Below are 18,398 nucleotides of genomic sequence, written 5' to 3'. Positions count from 1 at the left end.
TTGGAACAGCACATCTGTTACCGTGGCTAAAGCTGCATGTACTGCTGAGCGGGATGCCTATAGGTAAGCGGCATGACATGTTAGACATACACCCAGTGCTTGACCAATCACAAAGGAGGGTCACAGCTGAGCTGAAATAGGGCATTTTAGAAGGAGGGTGAAAAGAGGTGCTTCAGCAAATAAAATATGCACAGCTTTTATTTTGTCTTTTTTTTTACTTTTTTATTTTTGCAAACATTTTTGTTATCAATGTGGTCAGATAATATTCTGTTTATAAAAAAAAACGAGTATCAATAGAAGTCAGTCCAATCTGACCTTGAGCCCTGTCACCTTTATTGTCATACAGTCAGACTGAAGGAGGAGCTTTATGATTTGTTCTCAGATGAGCTGTGGATCCTGCTTGTATTAAGTGTGAAATGTTTAATCTCACACTGCTTTTACAAAAGTGACCACCAGATAATTGTCTTCAGTTGTGGTTTATTCTCCAAGAACAGCCATTGCACCGACACAGACATTAACTGGTACAGGTGTTTTTAGCTTTGCAATGAGTCATTGTCTCAGTATGTGCCACCAGGGTGAATTTCTATATTTTATGAGTTTATTTAGCTTACTATTATTATTCAAAAAGACTAAGGATTTGATTTACATTCAGTCCGACCACATCTTTAGGAGGACAGAGTTTTCTTAGAGGATACACTTGCATACCAGAACATTGTTCCCCCTAAAACCTCAAACCCTCCGCTTTACATGTCTGCATGGGTACAGTCTAAACAAACAAGAGACAGTGCAGTAATCAGTGTATAATTGTAGTGTTAATAGGGGAAGTTTTGAAATTAAGATGGAGCTCTTTAGCTTTTTCGCAATTATATAGTATAGTTGTAACATTGTTGTAAGATATTCCCAACACTTACTAAAACCACAGGATCTGCTTTTTCTACCCTTGGTCAATAAACACCATATATGTAAATGAGAAAATAAATATTTGTCTCACTTCTTTATATTTACCGCAGTGCTTTTCCTTTCAGTTGTTTTTTCTTATTCCACTACAATGACAAACCTCTTCTTTACTTTTTTTTCTTTTTCTTCTTCCTCTTTTCGTGCCTCTTTCCTCATTTCACTATTGTGTCCTTGGTGTGGCTGTTTTCTCAGCATCTTTCCCCTTTTCTCTTATTGTTTCTCCTCTCCTGTTCCCCCGCTTCTCTTGCACTGTCATTCCGTTTCTGTGTTTTACCCTCCTCCTCTCTTGTATCCTACCCCGGAGGTTGCTCCAGGCTGATTGTTTTCTACATGCTTCACACACAACCCTCTATACTGTCCTTAAGATCCCCTCTGCAGACACCCGCATGCGCACACAAGTACACAACTGTGCAGTCTTTCGCAGAGCCAAACACACACACACACACACACACACACACACACACACACACACACACACACACCTTCTTTCTCCTGTTCTCCTTCGGTTCATCAGTCTCAGTCTCTTCGTCACTGATTCTCTCTTAGTGTTGCTCCTTCAGAACAATACAAATGAGTAAATCCGCACCAAAAGAAAGAAAGACAAACATGCCAGTGGCATTTAAAATACTGAATGAAATATTTCCGCAAAAAAAACTCCAAACTTGAAATCATGAATGAAATTATGAATGACTACTCATGGAAGTACCTCTGCTGGTGGTCTGGTGGGTTTTGAAATTCAACTAAGGTTTTTAAAAGCCTATCAGAAAGCTGTTGATATTTGGTTCTAATATTCTTCCATTCCATGCAGTCACTGGTTTCAATCCATTTCAGTATAAAATGTAAATGTATCAGCAGACTTCCCTGTTTGATGTGTGTAATAATCCATCACAGTGAACATCTATTCTGCAGGCATTGTTTAGGTCATCATTTGGTTATCATAACACTGTAATACTTTGAGTAATAGACTTTTATACAAACACGTTTGTAAAGGACACAAATGTTTGTGATACATTTTAGTCATACATACGTACATGTGTGTGTGTGGTTATATTTTGCAGACCAATATACAATTTAATAAATCTTTGGGCAGTTAGCCATTGTGCCAGGTTTGTAATACTGCCTTGATTACAATGGTCATTATTATGTAAATAATTCATTTCTATAATAATAAGAATAATTGTTGTTCTTCTTCTCTTTATTATAATTATTATTATTATAATTATTATAATTATTATAATTATAATAATTATTATAATTATTATAATTATTATAATTATTATGCGTAATAGTGGCTGTATTACTATTTCAGGTTTGATCGCCATCACTTGCTGTGGCAGTCAGTTCTCTTGGAAAGAGCAGTTGAAGTCAATGTTTTAAAGAAAATAGTACCGCCGGTGTTTAATATGGCGGAGGGAGACAGTCGTGTCGCGTCCCCGTGAATATCATGGGATCCAGCGGATAAACACGAGCGTGGATCGCGGCTGTGATGCGGTCCAGTGTTCACGGTTTTTTCAAGCTGAGAGAAAAGATACTGACGCTAGAGCGGGTGGAGACTGCTACACATTTAAATCCCCCGGGTCGGTTTTTCAGCTTTTAGCAACAAACAACTTCACCTTTTTGCATTTTCTTTCTACCGCTGGATTCTTCGTAGCTGGGTTAATGTCGTAAATGACAGGGCTGTAAGGGCGTCGTTGTCGGGAAGTTTTTTCGAGGGGGGATTCGGACCAGCGAAGGGCCATGGCAGTCGAGGCTCGCCCGGAGCTGGTCGGGAAGCGGTTCCTCTGTGTCAGCGGGGACGACCCGCCTGAAATCGGCGACATCGGCCGGTGGCCGTGGAGGTCCGGAGTCATACGAGCCGTCAACCATCGTGACAACGACCATCCCGACCTGACGGTAAGGAAAGCGCCGAGTCCGTCCGCCTCTTGACTCTGTTACATGCAAAGCGAATGGGAAAATATCTGAGGCAATGTTGGAGGCTTACCAGGCGGAAATTATTTTGTGGCTTTGTCTTAGTTATTATGACTCTTTGGACCAACGTGTACACCGCTTGTATTTTCACAGTTTCCCCAAACCAGATTCTGTTGCGTGTACAAGTTTGAGCTGCTATTTGACCACTTAGGCAAGTTAATGGGAGGCAGACCACCGGCAGGGGGTTATGGAAAGCAAACAGCTCAGGTCCAGACAGTACACTTCTTATTTACACCCAGATCCACAAACCTATCTCCCTCATCAGTCCTGTACGGAGGCGAGGGCAGACCTCCGTGTTGTCACGTATTAGAACGCTGAAACACAATGGCTCCATGTAGGTACACCGTGTCTTCAATCTATAATAGATCATGTAAAGCGCTCATTTCTCAGTGATCGTGTTGCAGATTACAGACATCTGGGCTCTGGACTGACTGTGTGTTGTCGTCGGAGCGAAGCTGCATTTGTCAAAGCATGTGTAGGAATTTGACTCCCTAGCAGCTAAATTCTTTAATCTGCTGTATACTGCAAATCAGCTGACGGAGGTAAGATTGGCTTCATAGATTTACTCCGCACTACAGCCTTTACATTGAACTAATCCCTGTTGCCTCATGGTTATTGGTCACAATCTGCGTTATTTGTGCGCGGTGATCGACCATCAAGCACCGTCTGCCCGTGTTTCAGGTGGACAGCCAGCCCTCCGTCTCCGCCAAGGACGTCGGAATGCAAGGAATTGTAAAAACATAAAACTGGCTAGCTGACAGCTGAACAATGGCCAGTCGATCGTCATATCAAATGTTGTCTGCGATTTCAAGACAACTCAGTGTTGTCGCTTCCAGGGCTTTCAGGAGCACATCTAGTTCCAGCTTGGTGTGCAATTATAGTGCTTCTCATTGCAGTCACTAGGCAGTGATGGATGAAAACCATGGCTGTATATCTGTGTGTTTCAGACATTCTTTTGGAAAATAGGTATTTTCACAACAGGTTAATGTGCAGAAACCAGCAAACAATAGAATATTTGCCCTGACAAGCCCTTGGCTGTCCAATACACTCCTGTGTCAGTGTACAGTGTGCCTGTTCCCCGGTTTCTTTTGTTCACTGAATCCTCCTATCTGTCTATGCAGATAACTGGCCAAACCCAAGCTCGATTGTGATTTGATTATTGAGAGTGTTGTCTCTGTACATATGTGCCATTCTTTCAGTCATCAGATAGAAAATCTCCCAGTCCACATTATCATCTAATTGTCATAGGTCTTTGGTAGGACAATTCTTTGCATATTAATTTAATTGAGAGACATCTGGGGGAGTTCAGCTCTTCTGCGGTTATCACTTGTATGTCATGGCATAAAATCAGACAAGGATACAGGTCAGAGGTCCATCTCATATGTCGTTGACCACTTGTGATCTTTTCTACGAGATTAGACAGTGTTGCAGGATCATAGCTTTCTGTGTATTCCCCTTTGATACATGAATTTACATCCAGTTGTGTCTGTTTTTGACAGGAATTATGTGGTGGCATAATTCCATGGATCTATTCCAGTGTCATGCAGATAAACAGCTCTCACATGTGTAATTGCATGTTCCCTCATCTGCACAGTTTGCTTGTTTGTATCACACAACAAACATGCTCACAGCTTCTTAATTCCCTTTTAGCAATAGTCCTTGTGTGTGTGATTATAATTCAGGCAATGAGTAATGCTCTGGTTTAATTCCATACAGTGGGGCACAGTCTAATTAGCAAGGGTCTTAACTAGCTGAGTGAATACAGGCGACAGGGATTGGAGATTAGATTGGAAGAAGTGTGTCAAGCCAAGCTGTCAGGTCTCTGTCAAGTGTCTGGTCAGATAGGCCAGTGGTTCCGGGGTATACCACGTTCACCATGGCTCAACAAGGCTAATTGGTTCATAGCTATGCATCTTAGTGAAAGAATAATGCAGTTTACACAAGTCGAGTTTCACTTTATGCTGATTATAGAGGTGAATCCAAAAATACCAGTTACCTAATGCCTAAAATCACAAGATTAAACTATTACTCTAGTTGGAAGCTTTTTAAGTGACACATCTGATCTTGGATGTATGCAGTCAGCTCTGAACACTGTTCTAAAACAGCTAATATCTGTAATTTCGAGCTGAAACAGTGAAATCAAAAGAACTGGATTTACACATTATCGTAGTAATTTAATGGTTCTAGCTGTAAAATGTAGGAATTTACTGCTTCTGCTTGTCTTAAATTAAAGTGAACTAAATGTTAATGGGGTATGGTATGAAAAGACAAGCAATTTGAAGTTGTCAAAGAAAGTAAAATAGTTTACAGATAGAAAATATGTATGTTATCATTAGTTGCAGCCCTGATCTAGTATATTTTGTGTTGAAGCTTAAGTGTAAAACATTCTTGTTTTATAAGACTGCCCATGTGAATGTTGATTTTTGCATTCATGATGTAACACAGAGCTAAACTACATTTCATTAACATATACAGCAGACATGTGTACATCATGTGTTATAACACCCATGACAGGATACTATTTTAATAAGGTAGAATAGATTTTCCCTGCGACGTTCTAAAGTGAAACAGTGATAACTGTGCCTGACAAGGCATCTTTTAAAATGATTGTGTGTTGCTGTTGCTAATACTGATTGTAATTATTGTTATCATTATCATAACTGTAATTCCTTTAATGGTGTTTTTGTGGTTAGGGTGGCCCAGTATTGGGTATCTGGTCTAGCAGGTGATTAGACCAGTTCAGCTGGCTCAGAGCTAACGCGGACTAAACAATTTTTGAATTACTGATTTATTTTGCGGAATTGGTTAAGTGTAAAGTCTGTATAAAGGATATTTGATAGCTGTAATAGCAATGGACTGTAATATAGAAGTAGTAACTGTAGGTTGCATTTGAATTATTAGCTCACATGTAGTTTATTCTATTGGGACATTATTTCTGTTTATTGAAGGCCATAACAGACATGCACAGCTTCATAGCCCTAGTCCGCATTATGCAATGACCTAGTAGCCAATTACAAAATGTTATATGAGCTAACTGATATGATGAAACAGTTTGGCACCGTCTTGGGTGCTATTTTCATATCTCGAGGCCACTTATTTGTTTGTGTACAGGGTGGGAGTCAATCCAGTTTTATTTACTGTATATCAGAGGCAAATATTACCAATAATATACATAGTGGTCATGCAGCTGCTCACTATCCATTTGAGGTTGTATTGGCTAAATCCATTTCAGTCAGTAAACCTGACAATACTTTAGTAAAGGTTCAAGAACACCTTAAAGTTTTAAGAGACACTTGACAGGTAACCAGGTTTTGTTGATGCAGAAATAGAATCTTAAAACTGAAAAATGGCAGCGAGAGTTCAAATTAAAATGGACCATGGGATAATCTGTGACATGAAGAGTCAAATACAGAGCATTTTAACAGCATTGAAATCTCCAGACATAGAGTTTTTGTGGGAACTAGAGGGACAAGCTGAAAGAAAAAGTAAAAGCTCAGCAGCAGAACCCTACGCTGGCATATCAGGCATAAAACTGCCACACTCATCTTGACTGAATTCACAATGGATGGAAAGAGCAGGGCAACCAGGTCATTGCCTATAGGATTCTTTGTTTTCCATTGCAGTCCAGTGTGTCTGCGTGTGCGTGTACAGTAGCAGTGCTCTTAGTTTGTTTTTAGGGCTGTGGCCTGAAGTTCATCTCCATGTGGCTAATCAGCAGAAAATGACAGGCTGTGACCTGGGAAGAACCTTCCACATACAGAGTCTCTGCAGGGTTGTTGCAGTGCTGCAATTCAGCCACATTAGAAACATTTCTAAGCTGTGTGTGAGTGTGTGTTAGGTTTTGAATAGCAGCATTGTTTCTAGTTCAAACATACACTAGAGAAATGGAGAGTAAACATGACCTGGAGAGTAGCTTTACCCTCGTAATGTCAATGCTACAGTAATGTTCGCAAAGAAATAAACCATCACATGAATTTGACTACTACTACTAGTAGTACTAGTACTACTACTTGGTATTGTTGATTATTACCTTACTATAATTAATACTATTATGAATGCCATTATATCTATTACAGTATTATATTGTGATATTAGCAGCCTGCCACATTTTTTGCAATTTAAAATGTACTGAAGGAATGGAACATGTAACTAATAGATCATAAATAAAGTAGTAAGGAATTCAGCTCATTGATTTGTACATCAGTTTGATTCTGGCATGTTGTAAAATAGATACAACAGAAAATGTCCTTTAATAATATTGTAATTATGATCTCAGCTGTAAACGAATAAACTGATATTCAGCATACAGAGGTTTTATATAAAACTTGGGCGGCTGTTGCTGAGGGGTAGAGTGGTCGTCCTCCAACCTGAAGGTCGGCAGTTCGATCCCAGTCTGACCCATCTGCATGCCAAAGTGTCCTTGGGCAAGATGCTGAACCCCGAATGGCCCCCAATAGACATGCACACGCTGACGTAAGGCCGGCGCATGCTTCTGAATTTTCAGGAGCCCGCAAGCGCAAGAGCCCTTACATGCTTACGTATCCCTTCTTACGTGCTTACGTGCGTCGCCTAATTTTAAAAAACTATACGGCAGAGCTCTGCAAGCCTCACGCAGCCCGCAAGGCTGTGATTGGTCGGCTAACTACATCCTTTCCGGAGTCGCATTTCCGGTTCATGCCCCATGATAGCGGCAGAAACCACGAAGATTTAGAAGAAAGAATATGGACCAAATAGAAGAGCGTTTGACAGAAGAGATTCGAAAGTATGAACACTTGTATAATCCGTCACTGACTGGCGGATTTGTCTGCCAGAAAAAGGCTATGAGGAGCCGCAGTGGCGATGTAAATAAACAGTCGACCACGATTGCCACACACAAAGAAGGCATGTCTAAGACCGTCTTCAAAAAAAACATTACTCCGCCTAGTGTTCTGGCGGTGAATTGCTTTGCAACACGCGCAAGCGTTAGAGAAGCATAAATTAAAACGAGTCCTTCGACAAAGCTGCGTGAAAAGCCGCAGACGCAGTTGCAGAAGCATGCGCTGGCCTTTAATGTAGGTTAATTGGGGGAGGCAATGTGGGGACTGCAGGTGTCAGCTTCTCTTCCTGTTTGTTTATTTATTTTCAATTTTATATGTTATATTTATTTGTCTTCACCTATCATTGATCTTGTGGCGTCAGGAGGACTGTTTTTCTTCTCTGACAGCCAAGGTGGGTCAACGCCTGACTTTAGCCTCACTTAAGCCTGGCTTAAGCCTGACATTAGCTTGACTTTCAAGCATCCAATTTTGGTTTCAGAGCGATTTCTAAGACTTGCACTCAACATAAGAAGTTTTCAAGCTGTATGTCCTCTGCTCTCCTCTATGTCTGTGGGGGATACGACACACAGAGGCAAGCAGAGAGAGACAAATGTAACTGTAAATGAGTCTCACACTGAGCTGAAATGAACACATAAATTAGATAAAGCACAAAGATTTTTCTTTTTCCTTTGGTTTCTTTGGGGGAGCTATTTAGGGGGTGGGCTGACATGGCAATCATATAGGGGAAACACTGGACTTCCAGTGTATGTGAAGTTGGGCAACTGGATACACCGAGTGTTAGTGGTTTGTTTTCTGGTGCCTAAGGAAACAAAATGTAATCTGAAGCCAGGATGGGCTGGCTGGATTTCTGGCTGTACGTACCCTTCCCCCATCTACTCAACACACACGCACACACACTGCACTAAAGCCCCACTACATCACAGCGCTACATATGGCAGCCATAAAGCTTCCTATAGGCTTGCAGGCTTCGCAGCTAACCCTGGGAATATATTAGGATCTACTACTCAACAGCTGCTGCGGTTTTGCTCGTATAATGTGCTACACTATTTCTATTGTCATCGCTAGGCTGTGATGGAATTTCTATGTTAGAAACATATAGCCCCAAAAATACACTGTCTGTTTAGACATTGTGTCTATTTAAAAAAACTGACTGGTTAAAAACCTATCACATGTACCACTAAGTAGATCCCAGGTCAGTACACAATGTGCTATAGTGAATTCCCTGCCATGCCATGTCACGCAGCAATTTAAATTTATTTAGACAATAAGTACACGCAGAACCCAACTTAATGGCACACTATCATAGTTCTTCTAGTGATCTCTGTTTTCACTACTCAAAACTGTTTGTAAATTGGAATAATGAAGCACTAAAAAATAAAGTTTAGTTAGATATTGCCTATAAATAAAATAGCTATATTTTCAGGCTATATCACTATACGGCGTATATAGGCAGACCAGTATGTCAATTGTCTTCTCTAGTCTTGTGTGTATTCATCAGTGGTTTCTATTGGAAGGGAGAAGAGTCCCCATCTCTGGAGCTCTAAAAATACATACAATTATTGTATGCATCAGATAGAGATAAGAGACACTCTTTGTTTAGGAGTGGTTGGCATTTTGAATTCTGAATACAATTTCTCCCAGAGCAAGTGATTTAGCTGTACCTTTGGCAGATAACCATTGTTTGCTCCATGCTCATCCTCTTTGGGATACAAAAAAATCCATGACAGAGGATGGATCCAGTGCTCTGTACCATGTAGATTAAGCAGCAATACACTAAGTACATTTGAGATTCGGCCCACCCCCCCCCCGCCCAGGGTCTCACATACTGACCAGTCAGTAAGTGTTTAATAATTTGAGTCCACAAATCAGTAAATCTTTTATGATGGTTTGAGAACAATCATCATGTTGTTCCCCCGAACTAATTTATCAGACCAGTGATGGAGCAGTAAGTGATACATACAGTCAGGTGTCGTGAGGGTTTTTGTTGAGTGAAATTACATCCTGCAGGGATGATGTTGTCAAGCTAATTCAATTTAAACAGTTGGATGGTTTTGCCTGATGTTAAATATGCATAATAAAATATAAACAACTTCAGTTTAACAGTGATATGTAATAATAAATAATAAAGAGACATTCCAATGAATATCTATGTTGTTATCCACAACAGTAGATCCAGAGGGGTTATAGTAAAGCGCCAATTGAGAAGACAGCCCAGACAGACTGTGACTGTGTCCTGAATATGGAATAAGTGAACCTCAGCCTGTCTGACTGCTGTTAAATCCATCACCCAATCAGACAGCCCACTTGCTAATAACTGCTCTGAATAGGTGGCTGATAAAATATGATATGGCTTTTGACACAAACTGGCCTTTTCAGACATGATGTACACGTTTGGTGCTTTTTCTAAATCACGACTGCTCTTGTGGGAAAGTCCCAAGAGAGTTCAACACAGTATGTTAAACAATGTACTTTTCTGAAATACTCATTTCAGTCCATATTATTTCTTGGACCCAGAACTGTCCTGTGTATTTTCGAAACCTGCTGTCAGGGAATACTGGCCCTGCCCTCTAACTAGACTGTTTTACCAAAGAATGTGAGGGAAGCTATTTTTGTGTAGCCAGTAATGAGGAGGTTGTGCTTGTTCAGTTTGGAACATCTCCCAAATGAATCGAGCAACTGTGGCTCATGCGTGTCCACCTAGTTTGGCTGTCTCTTTTCTGTTGAGTCGAAGACAAGCTGTCACCTGCTGCCGTTTGTATTCTGTTTATTTCTGGGGTGGGACACAGGCTCAGTAAATCGTCTCGCTGTCCACCCCCTGAGGTGAATATGTAACTGTCAAATGTTCCTACCTTACTGGAGGAGAAAGCCAGTCCAAAAGAATGTTGTCATACCTGTCTATGACGTGTCTGTCTGTCAGCCTCCCTGACACCAGTTGAACCTGTAATGTAATTAACTTAATCTTTTCATAAAACAAACACAGCATTAACATGGTTGCTTTGTGCACATGAGTCACAACATGAGGATGAATCACAATAGGCCTGCTTTAGTCTCTTAACTTGCATTACAAACAGAATCCCTGATCCTCAGGAAGAGTTTGTTCTCTCCGAGTCACAGACAGAAAGAAACCCGTTTGATCATTTAGGATGTCAGAAAGAGCAAAGGTGACACACAACCTCATCAGCAGTAGATCATGTTTCCGGCTTCACGCTCAGGGACCTCTATTGGACCCTTCACACTTCTGGCCTGGTCATGAAGGCCCACCATCACCTTCTTCTTGAGGAGAAATGAGGTCCATCTGTTTCTGCACTCCATCCCACACTATGTTTGCTCCCAAATACTAATGCATATCTATACATCTACATATCACTGTTTATACCATAGGCCATACATCTTTCCTTGTGTTTGCTCATATCTATACTGCTGTCTTTACAGAGCATATCTGACCTCCAGTATACACTGTATTCCTGCTGTTTATTCTGTATATCTACTGACTAATACCAGTGATTATTGGTGGACTATGGGCAGAAAATTGGTAAAACATCAGACTGAAAGGTCTCTGGTTCGACGCCATGGAGTAACAACAACAAAACGTACCTGGACGCAGGAACAACAAAAAAAAAAACCAACCTGGATGGACAACACTTGGATCTGTCCAAAAATCCAAGAGTATTCTCCGTACCCCACTGTCTAGTGCCCCTGAGCAAGGCACCTTACTCCCGAACATCTGCTCCCCGGGCGCCGTACATGGCTGCCCACTGCTCTGTGTGTCCTGCACCAGATGGGTTAAAAACACACAAATTTCCCTCATTTGCATGAGTGTGTCTGTTTTTCTTACACCTGCACTACATTTTTCCTCTGACAATCTCCTAGTTTCTTTACATATCTCATTGTATTCGCTTCACTTTCTTCACACTTTTAATACCAAGCTTTTTGTTTATATCTGAGCTTATTTATATATCACCTGAGTGTTATTTATATATCTCGAAATACACACACACATTACTTTGCACTACACTGCTTTTTCGCACTTGTTTTCTTAGAGCTGTTATTTGGTGCAATGACAACATAGCTGAAGCTAGTCTAAACTGAGAACTGATAGTGAAGCTCATAATTAATATAAATTACATACAGTCCCAGTGTCCTCAGGGCAGTGGCTTGTGTTACTACTACTACAGACTGCAGACCAGTGTTAATTTTGGCAGCTATTTTTGATTTAGTCTTAGTCTTAGTCTTTTGACGAAAATGCAAATTAGTTTTAGTCACATTTAGTCATTTTTATCCTTCTTAGTTTTAGTCTAGTTTTAGTTGACTAAAACAAATTCCATTTTAGTCTAGTTTTAGTCGACGAAAAATAATTCCATTTTAGTCTAGTTTTAGTCACATTTAATAGCCACATTAAACTCCTTTTCTATAAAAACATATAGCTGCAGCCTAATAGCTTAAAAATATATATTTAGTTTTAAATATGAAAACAAAAAGGGAGAGCAGGTCAGACTGGAGGCGAACACAGAAACTGCAGCTCGGTAGAAACCAACTGCAGCTTCTGCTCTGATCAAGAAGCTGCGGCGCTGATCTCTGATCAGCTGAGACCAGAGAAACTCTGTGTTTCCACTGTTTCCATTGTTAAGAAGCAGTCGGTCACTGAGAGGCTACCACACGTGAACGAGCTCTGATCTCACTGTGTCTCTCTGAGCGAGTGCGCAGGGCGGGGGGCGGAGCTACGGACCGGTGCGCTATCTGGGAGAGCACAGGCACACACACACACACAGACACACAGACTCACTCGCCCGCTCCTGATACTTTATGACGGCCTGATACGATGATGTTTTAAAAATTATTGTGACTTAGTCAACCACCAACATTTTCGTCTCGTCTCGTCTCATCAACGAAAGTTAAAATAGATTTAGTCATAGTTTTTTTTTGCTGCAGACAGACATTTAGAGTATTTGATCATGAATCCCCACGTGCTTTTGTACAGTCTGTGTCCTTCGGAGTTGTTTTTCTGTTTCTCTGTTCATTTACTATATTTACATGCTCCTGATCTCTCCATGACCTGTCCTAGTGTGAGCTTATGCAGTCATCCGACTTTAACTGGATTGTGTGTATCCCCAGGTGTAGTAAACACACCCATACATGTTATGTCATAAAATAAACTATCCACACTATTTTTTTGCAGTGAAGTAAGTGTTTGATTTGGCTCAAAATAATCACAAATATTTAATTATTTTGAGACGGAGATCTTGTATTGCTCGCCTTGAAAGTTATTGTTAGGTTATTCATAATATATTATTATTGCTATAAAGAAAACATCATGCCGATGTTTGGACAGCAAATACATTTTGTATCAAACTTCAGCGATTGCTGGTTCATCCTTCTCACATGTATCAACTGCTTGTCTCTTTAATTTATGACCCTAAATGCAATCCAATAATTGTTAGTTTCAGTACCAGTAACTAAGTCTTGGTTGATGAGTATAATAAAAAAATGACTTTCAGTAGACTTCTAATAGACTGTCAATGGAAAAGGAGCTGGCAGAGATGGGATGGCTGCTGTTATGTTCTTTAAATCACACTGGCATGTTCAGCCTGGCCTTGTGCTGCTGGTGCATGACGAACTGGCTAGCTCTCTGATATCAGAGGTGGGGATGGGGGTTGAAAAACGGAGAGCGGGGGAGGAGAGGGAGAGTGAAAAATGGAGAGAGGGACAGACCGATGGTGAGATGTGCAGAGTAAATGCTATGAGAGAGAGAGAGAGAGAGAGAGAGAGAGAGAGAGAGAGAGAGAGAGAGAGAGAGAGAGAGAGAGAGAGAGAGAGAGAGAGAGAGAGAGAGAGAGAGAGAGAGAGAGAGAGAGAGAGAGAGACTCAAATTAGTCGTTTGGTTTTCTAGCCAACCAGGTTCTTTGGTAGAGAGAGAACAAGAGAGCAGCGGATAAGGGAGAGAGACAGAAAATGGGAATGCGAGAGAGACGGAGAGAGAGGGGTCTCTTTCTCCTCTGTCTGGCCTCTCTCCCATAGCAACAGCGGCTTAGCCACGTGAACGCCAGTTCCTTTGAGTTCACCCACTGCACAGAATTTAACTCCTTCAGCACTGGATTATGGCACAATACAACAGCACAGAGCCAGACAACACAGCTCAACTCCAGACAGAAAAAAACATACCCAACAAAAAGTGTAATGATGAGCAGTATATAACACTATCTATAGAATGCCACAGAACCTGCCACTTGATGGGAACAGAAATTAAGAAACCACCAGATTAAATTCAGCAATTAGAAAATAGTATTTAGTCCTTAATGCACAATATGTTATTTTATGCCACGAGGGTCTTTTATTATCAAAACAGTAGAAAAAGACTAAGTTGTTGATTTTGTTAATGAACATGGGAGTTTTTCTTCACCACAATTGATGTCACTGCTGTCAGATTCTGTTTGCTTAAGTGCCCAAGAGCTGAATTATCGTCATAAGGACTCCTCCTTTCAAGAACAGACACTGAAAACACCTACCTACTGCATTTATGAGGCACTTTTGTCATATTCGTCATCACTCTGAATGCTTTATAAGTCCCTCTCTCAATCACACACATTTGTTTACACAGGAAGCTTTTCTTGCAAACATGATCAGTTCTGATGTTTGCAAATTATTAGTATTTATTCAGGTTGCGATGTATGCATTTGCTCCAAACACACATTTGTAAATCTTATTATCCTTTGTTGATCATGTGCAACATATTTGTGACCTAGCTTCCCCCCAAATGTCCAGGGGTGCTCTGTGACCTTGTGCCTGAAAAAAGCAAGATTGTAATATAATTATTTATTATGTTGGATAAAAGCAAACAGAAAAGATAATTACGTCACAGTGGTTTGTGTGTTCTATAATCACAAGCACAAAATTAAACCCCTGCTTCCCAGCAGCCACCTCTGTAGGGACCAGTCCAGACATAATACAGGCGATATGGCAGGAACACATAGTTTTAAAACATGACAATGATCTTGTCTCGGCCAGGGTTTAGTTACATGTCTGGTCTAATTAAAGATAGAAAAAATTTGAAAAAAACACTACTTTGTGTAGGAATTGTTTCAGACACTGCATGAGGGGAATCATGGCAGTGGAATCCCACATGTAGAGGTGGAAACACAAAACTACCATGTTAACCTGCCACAGAGGCCAGGTATTTTCCAGTTGTGCTCTGCCCATGTCTCCACCACACCTCCACTCACCTCAAACCCTAACACCAGGGCAAGCAGTAACAGATCTCTAGAAAAGATTGTGGAATATGGCTTCACTGAAAACAGAGGTACTGTGACAAAACACCAATCATACAAGTCAAATAAGAGAGACATGTTTTCGCAGACTCTGAAATCAATCGCATGTTTGCATGCCGGTCCCGATTTAGTATCGTAAGGATTTAAATGGCGTCTTAAATATAACTTGATATTAGCTGCATGATATTCCCACCGTTGTATCGGGAATAGAACGATATCAGAGAGTGGCTTTGCCTCAGAGTGGAGCAGCACATCACATTGTAGAGTAGAAAAGTGTGAAGTTTTATCAGATGGAAATGAAAAAGAAGAGTGAAATGGTTTCACTGCTTGTGAGAGTGAAACTGGAAGGATTGCTAAATTCAGTCACTGTAGGACAGAAATGGTTTCTGTGCACAACTCAAAGCAAGCAGAAATCAGATCTCTTGGCCACTCTCTTTGTGAGTTAAGCTCAGTTCAGTAACCTTAACATCACCACTGTACACCAGAGAAAATGTTGCCAAGACATGTTATATTCTAATATATATCTAAAACAGATTTGAAAATGCAGTCGATACATAATCATAATCATTACAATAACACAAAACTGCAGTTGGAACTGCAGTTAGGTTCTGCAGCCTCCACCAATGTATTAAATTTCAAAGCTTTGGTACACATCCTGATTAACATTATCAGAGTGTGTATGCAGGATAAAGTGCAAGTGCAAAAAGAAAGTTTGAGCTTTGATGGTTCCAGGGGGTTACCTTTAAATCTTTGACCCATATAAGTGTGTACCTGTGTATAAAAGATGCAGACAGCTGCATTGTCTAATACTCTCCTACATTAGTGGATCACAATCTCCATGTGAACCCATTTTTGTCTTTCTCTGTCTCCCCCACTCCTCCTTTTGTTCAAGAGCTAGTTACAGTAACTCTTTCCAGATGGTATACAGCTGAGCCTCCTCCTCTCCTCTCCTCTCTTTGTATTTCTCAGATTAATATCGTTGCCAATTGAAAAGCTTGTCATGATTGGTCCAGTCGTATGTAAATAGTCTTAAAGGGGACATATTAGGAAATTTCCACTTTTGTAGTGCCTCTACACGTTAATTTGGGTATCTGGCATGTCTACCGTCCAAACAACTCCTGCGATTTGTTGTGGTTCCTCTATGTCAGAAACGATACGCTAGATTGCGTCGAATGGGATTACGACCCGAATTGACGTCACAGTAGGCTCGCTACATGGCCTTGCCCCCCCGGAGGCGGAGGTCTGGCTGAGGACCAGAGCCAGCGGCTGGGGTAAGTTACGAGCCACAGCCCCCTCCTCAGCTCGGGGTGGCGGGTGTTAGCTGGGAAGCTAGCCGAGGGGGGGAAGCTAATCAGCCGGGGAGCGGGGTGAGCGGCGGATGTCTGGAATTCGTTGTTGTGTTGCTGTTTTTGATGTTTATCGGCTGAATCATTGTTAGTTGATTAATGACAATCATGTTTTGCAGGCTTACCTTTGTTGAGTGACATCTTTTGAGGTTTTGAGTTACAGAATTGTACAATAGCAGTATTCTTGCATATTTAGTATTTCAAATTTAATTTGTTCAAACCCAAACCTTAAGAGATTATACTTCCTCTAATATTATAAGAATAGCCGCAGAGATGTTTGTGATCAGTCAGGGTCAGTGCACTTTAATGAAAAGTATAATGTTCATAAGGGATATCAAGCTGCGGCACTGTACTTGAACTGTTGAATATTACTGTGTATATTTGCTTTGAATACTCATATTGCTTCAGCCCTGGTGTGAGCAGACTCGGTATTTGACGTGTCTCGGCTGGAATGTGAACCGCAATTAAGCAAGTTAACGCTTGTTACCTGAGAGAGGAGAGAATCTATTCACTCTTTTTCAGCACTGTCTATTTCTCTTACTGTCTGTCTTCCCGTCTCTCTCTTTCTCTCTTGAGAACCAGGCAGTGTTTCTCTGCAGTGCTGCTGCTCTATTCTGTGGGCTGAAACTAATGGTTATTTTCCATTCATCCTTTTGTTGGATTAAAAGAATAATTGTTAAATCTATAAAATATAACAAAATAGTGTAATAGTGTCCATCACATTCCATAGGTGACAGTGGCTTTTGAACAGTTGTTTGGATAAGACGGATAACTTTAGATTGGCTTTGCAAAAACAAAAACGAAACAATACAATGCAAAAAGCAACATGCACTCATCATAGTGAGAGGCTAGGCCTTTTTACATATTGACTGACTGAAATGACTTATCACTTATCAGAGTTGCTGCTGATTACTTTGGCTCACCTCCGGTACATGTTGGCAGTTGTAGAATCATGTAATTTTGAAAACAGCTGCTAGCAACGAGAACAGGGTCAGCAATGCTTGTATTTCATCATCCATGTTTCATTCACCTCTGGTAGGGTCATTTGATAGGAGCATAATGAAGCAGGGAACAATATGCTGTGATTGACAAGATCCTAAACGTGGGTGTTTGTGTCAAATGACTTAAAAAGTGTCTGGTCATGCAAATCCAGACTGATGTACAACCAGGGTTTTCAGTGTTTACTGTAAGTGGACTGAATCGGGAGAAAGAAAGCTCCCCAGAAGGACCTAAACAACAAGCAGCACTTATTTCATCATAAATTTGCATGTATTAGGTTGTTATCACGTAGATTACTGTACGATGAGTAAAACAATATTCATTGCTCTGCATGTAAACATGCCGGACTCACAAGCTACAAACTCCTGTCTTTAACATGGAATTGTGTTTCTGAGCAGCAGTTGGCACAGTGTATAAAGCCCGTTGAGCAGTCATCAAGACTAGAAAAGAGCTGTATAATTACAGACAGTTGACCATTTACTTATTAGCTCTAATAACGCTACATGATGGGCCACAATTAGTACTGTTATTGTTATATCTTTCAGTCACTCAGCCGCGGCAGCCGCAAAGCTGCACAGCTTGTCCAAGCCAGATACAAAACCAGTCAGCCAGGCTTCTCTTCTCTGTCTCAAACAGCCGTCACCTCATCATCTTGCTGCGCCCCACAGTGAAATAACTCAGCTCTCTGGCTTCCCACTGTAGATCAGTCAAGCTCGAAAGAAAAAGCCATATCTCTATATAAATACGCATCCACACACACACAAACACAAATAACACACACTTAGCCTTGGTTGTCAGGAGCCGGCGAGAGACTGAGTAAAGAAAAGCGACTGGAATAAAGGTCCAACACAACACACCATAAAACAATGTGTGCAGGGTGTGTCTCTGTGCTCAGAACATGTGTGTGTATTGAAGAGTGGCTGTAGTAGTGGAGTCCTGTAGTGTAACAAGGTTTGTGAATGGGGAGAGAAGCACTGTACAGGCTTAATTTACATGCTGTAATGATGAGTGGCTCCATCCTCAGAAGTGCATACAGCTGCGGCTGGGAA

At 40.9% G+C, this 18,398-nt stretch overlaps 1 protein-coding gene across 1 annotated transcript in view; it reads left to right on the top strand.

Moving 5' to 3' along the window:
- Nucleotides 1-2,469: 2,469 nt before the first annotated feature.
- jmjd1cb (jumonji domain containing 1Cb) overlaps nucleotides 2,470-18,398 on the top strand; it is a 118,255-nt gene continuing 102,326 nt past the window's right edge. Inside the window, exon 1 of the mRNA XM_062413688.1 lies at nucleotides 2,470-2,850. Within this exon, the coding sequence (XP_062269672.1) occupies nucleotides 2,695-2,850 (156 nt within the window). The 5' untranslated portion in view covers nucleotides 2,470-2,694. The remainder of the gene's footprint in view (nucleotides 2,851-18,398) is intronic.

This window comes from Platichthys flesus, chromosome 20 (assembly GCF_949316205.1).
Source record: "Platichthys flesus chromosome 20, fPlaFle2.1, whole genome shotgun sequence".
NCBI lineage: Eukaryota > Metazoa > Chordata > Actinopteri > Pleuronectiformes > Pleuronectidae > Platichthys > Platichthys flesus.
The sequence above is the reverse complement of the archived record's forward strand: the minus strand, read 5'-3'. Positions and strand labels throughout refer to the sequence as shown.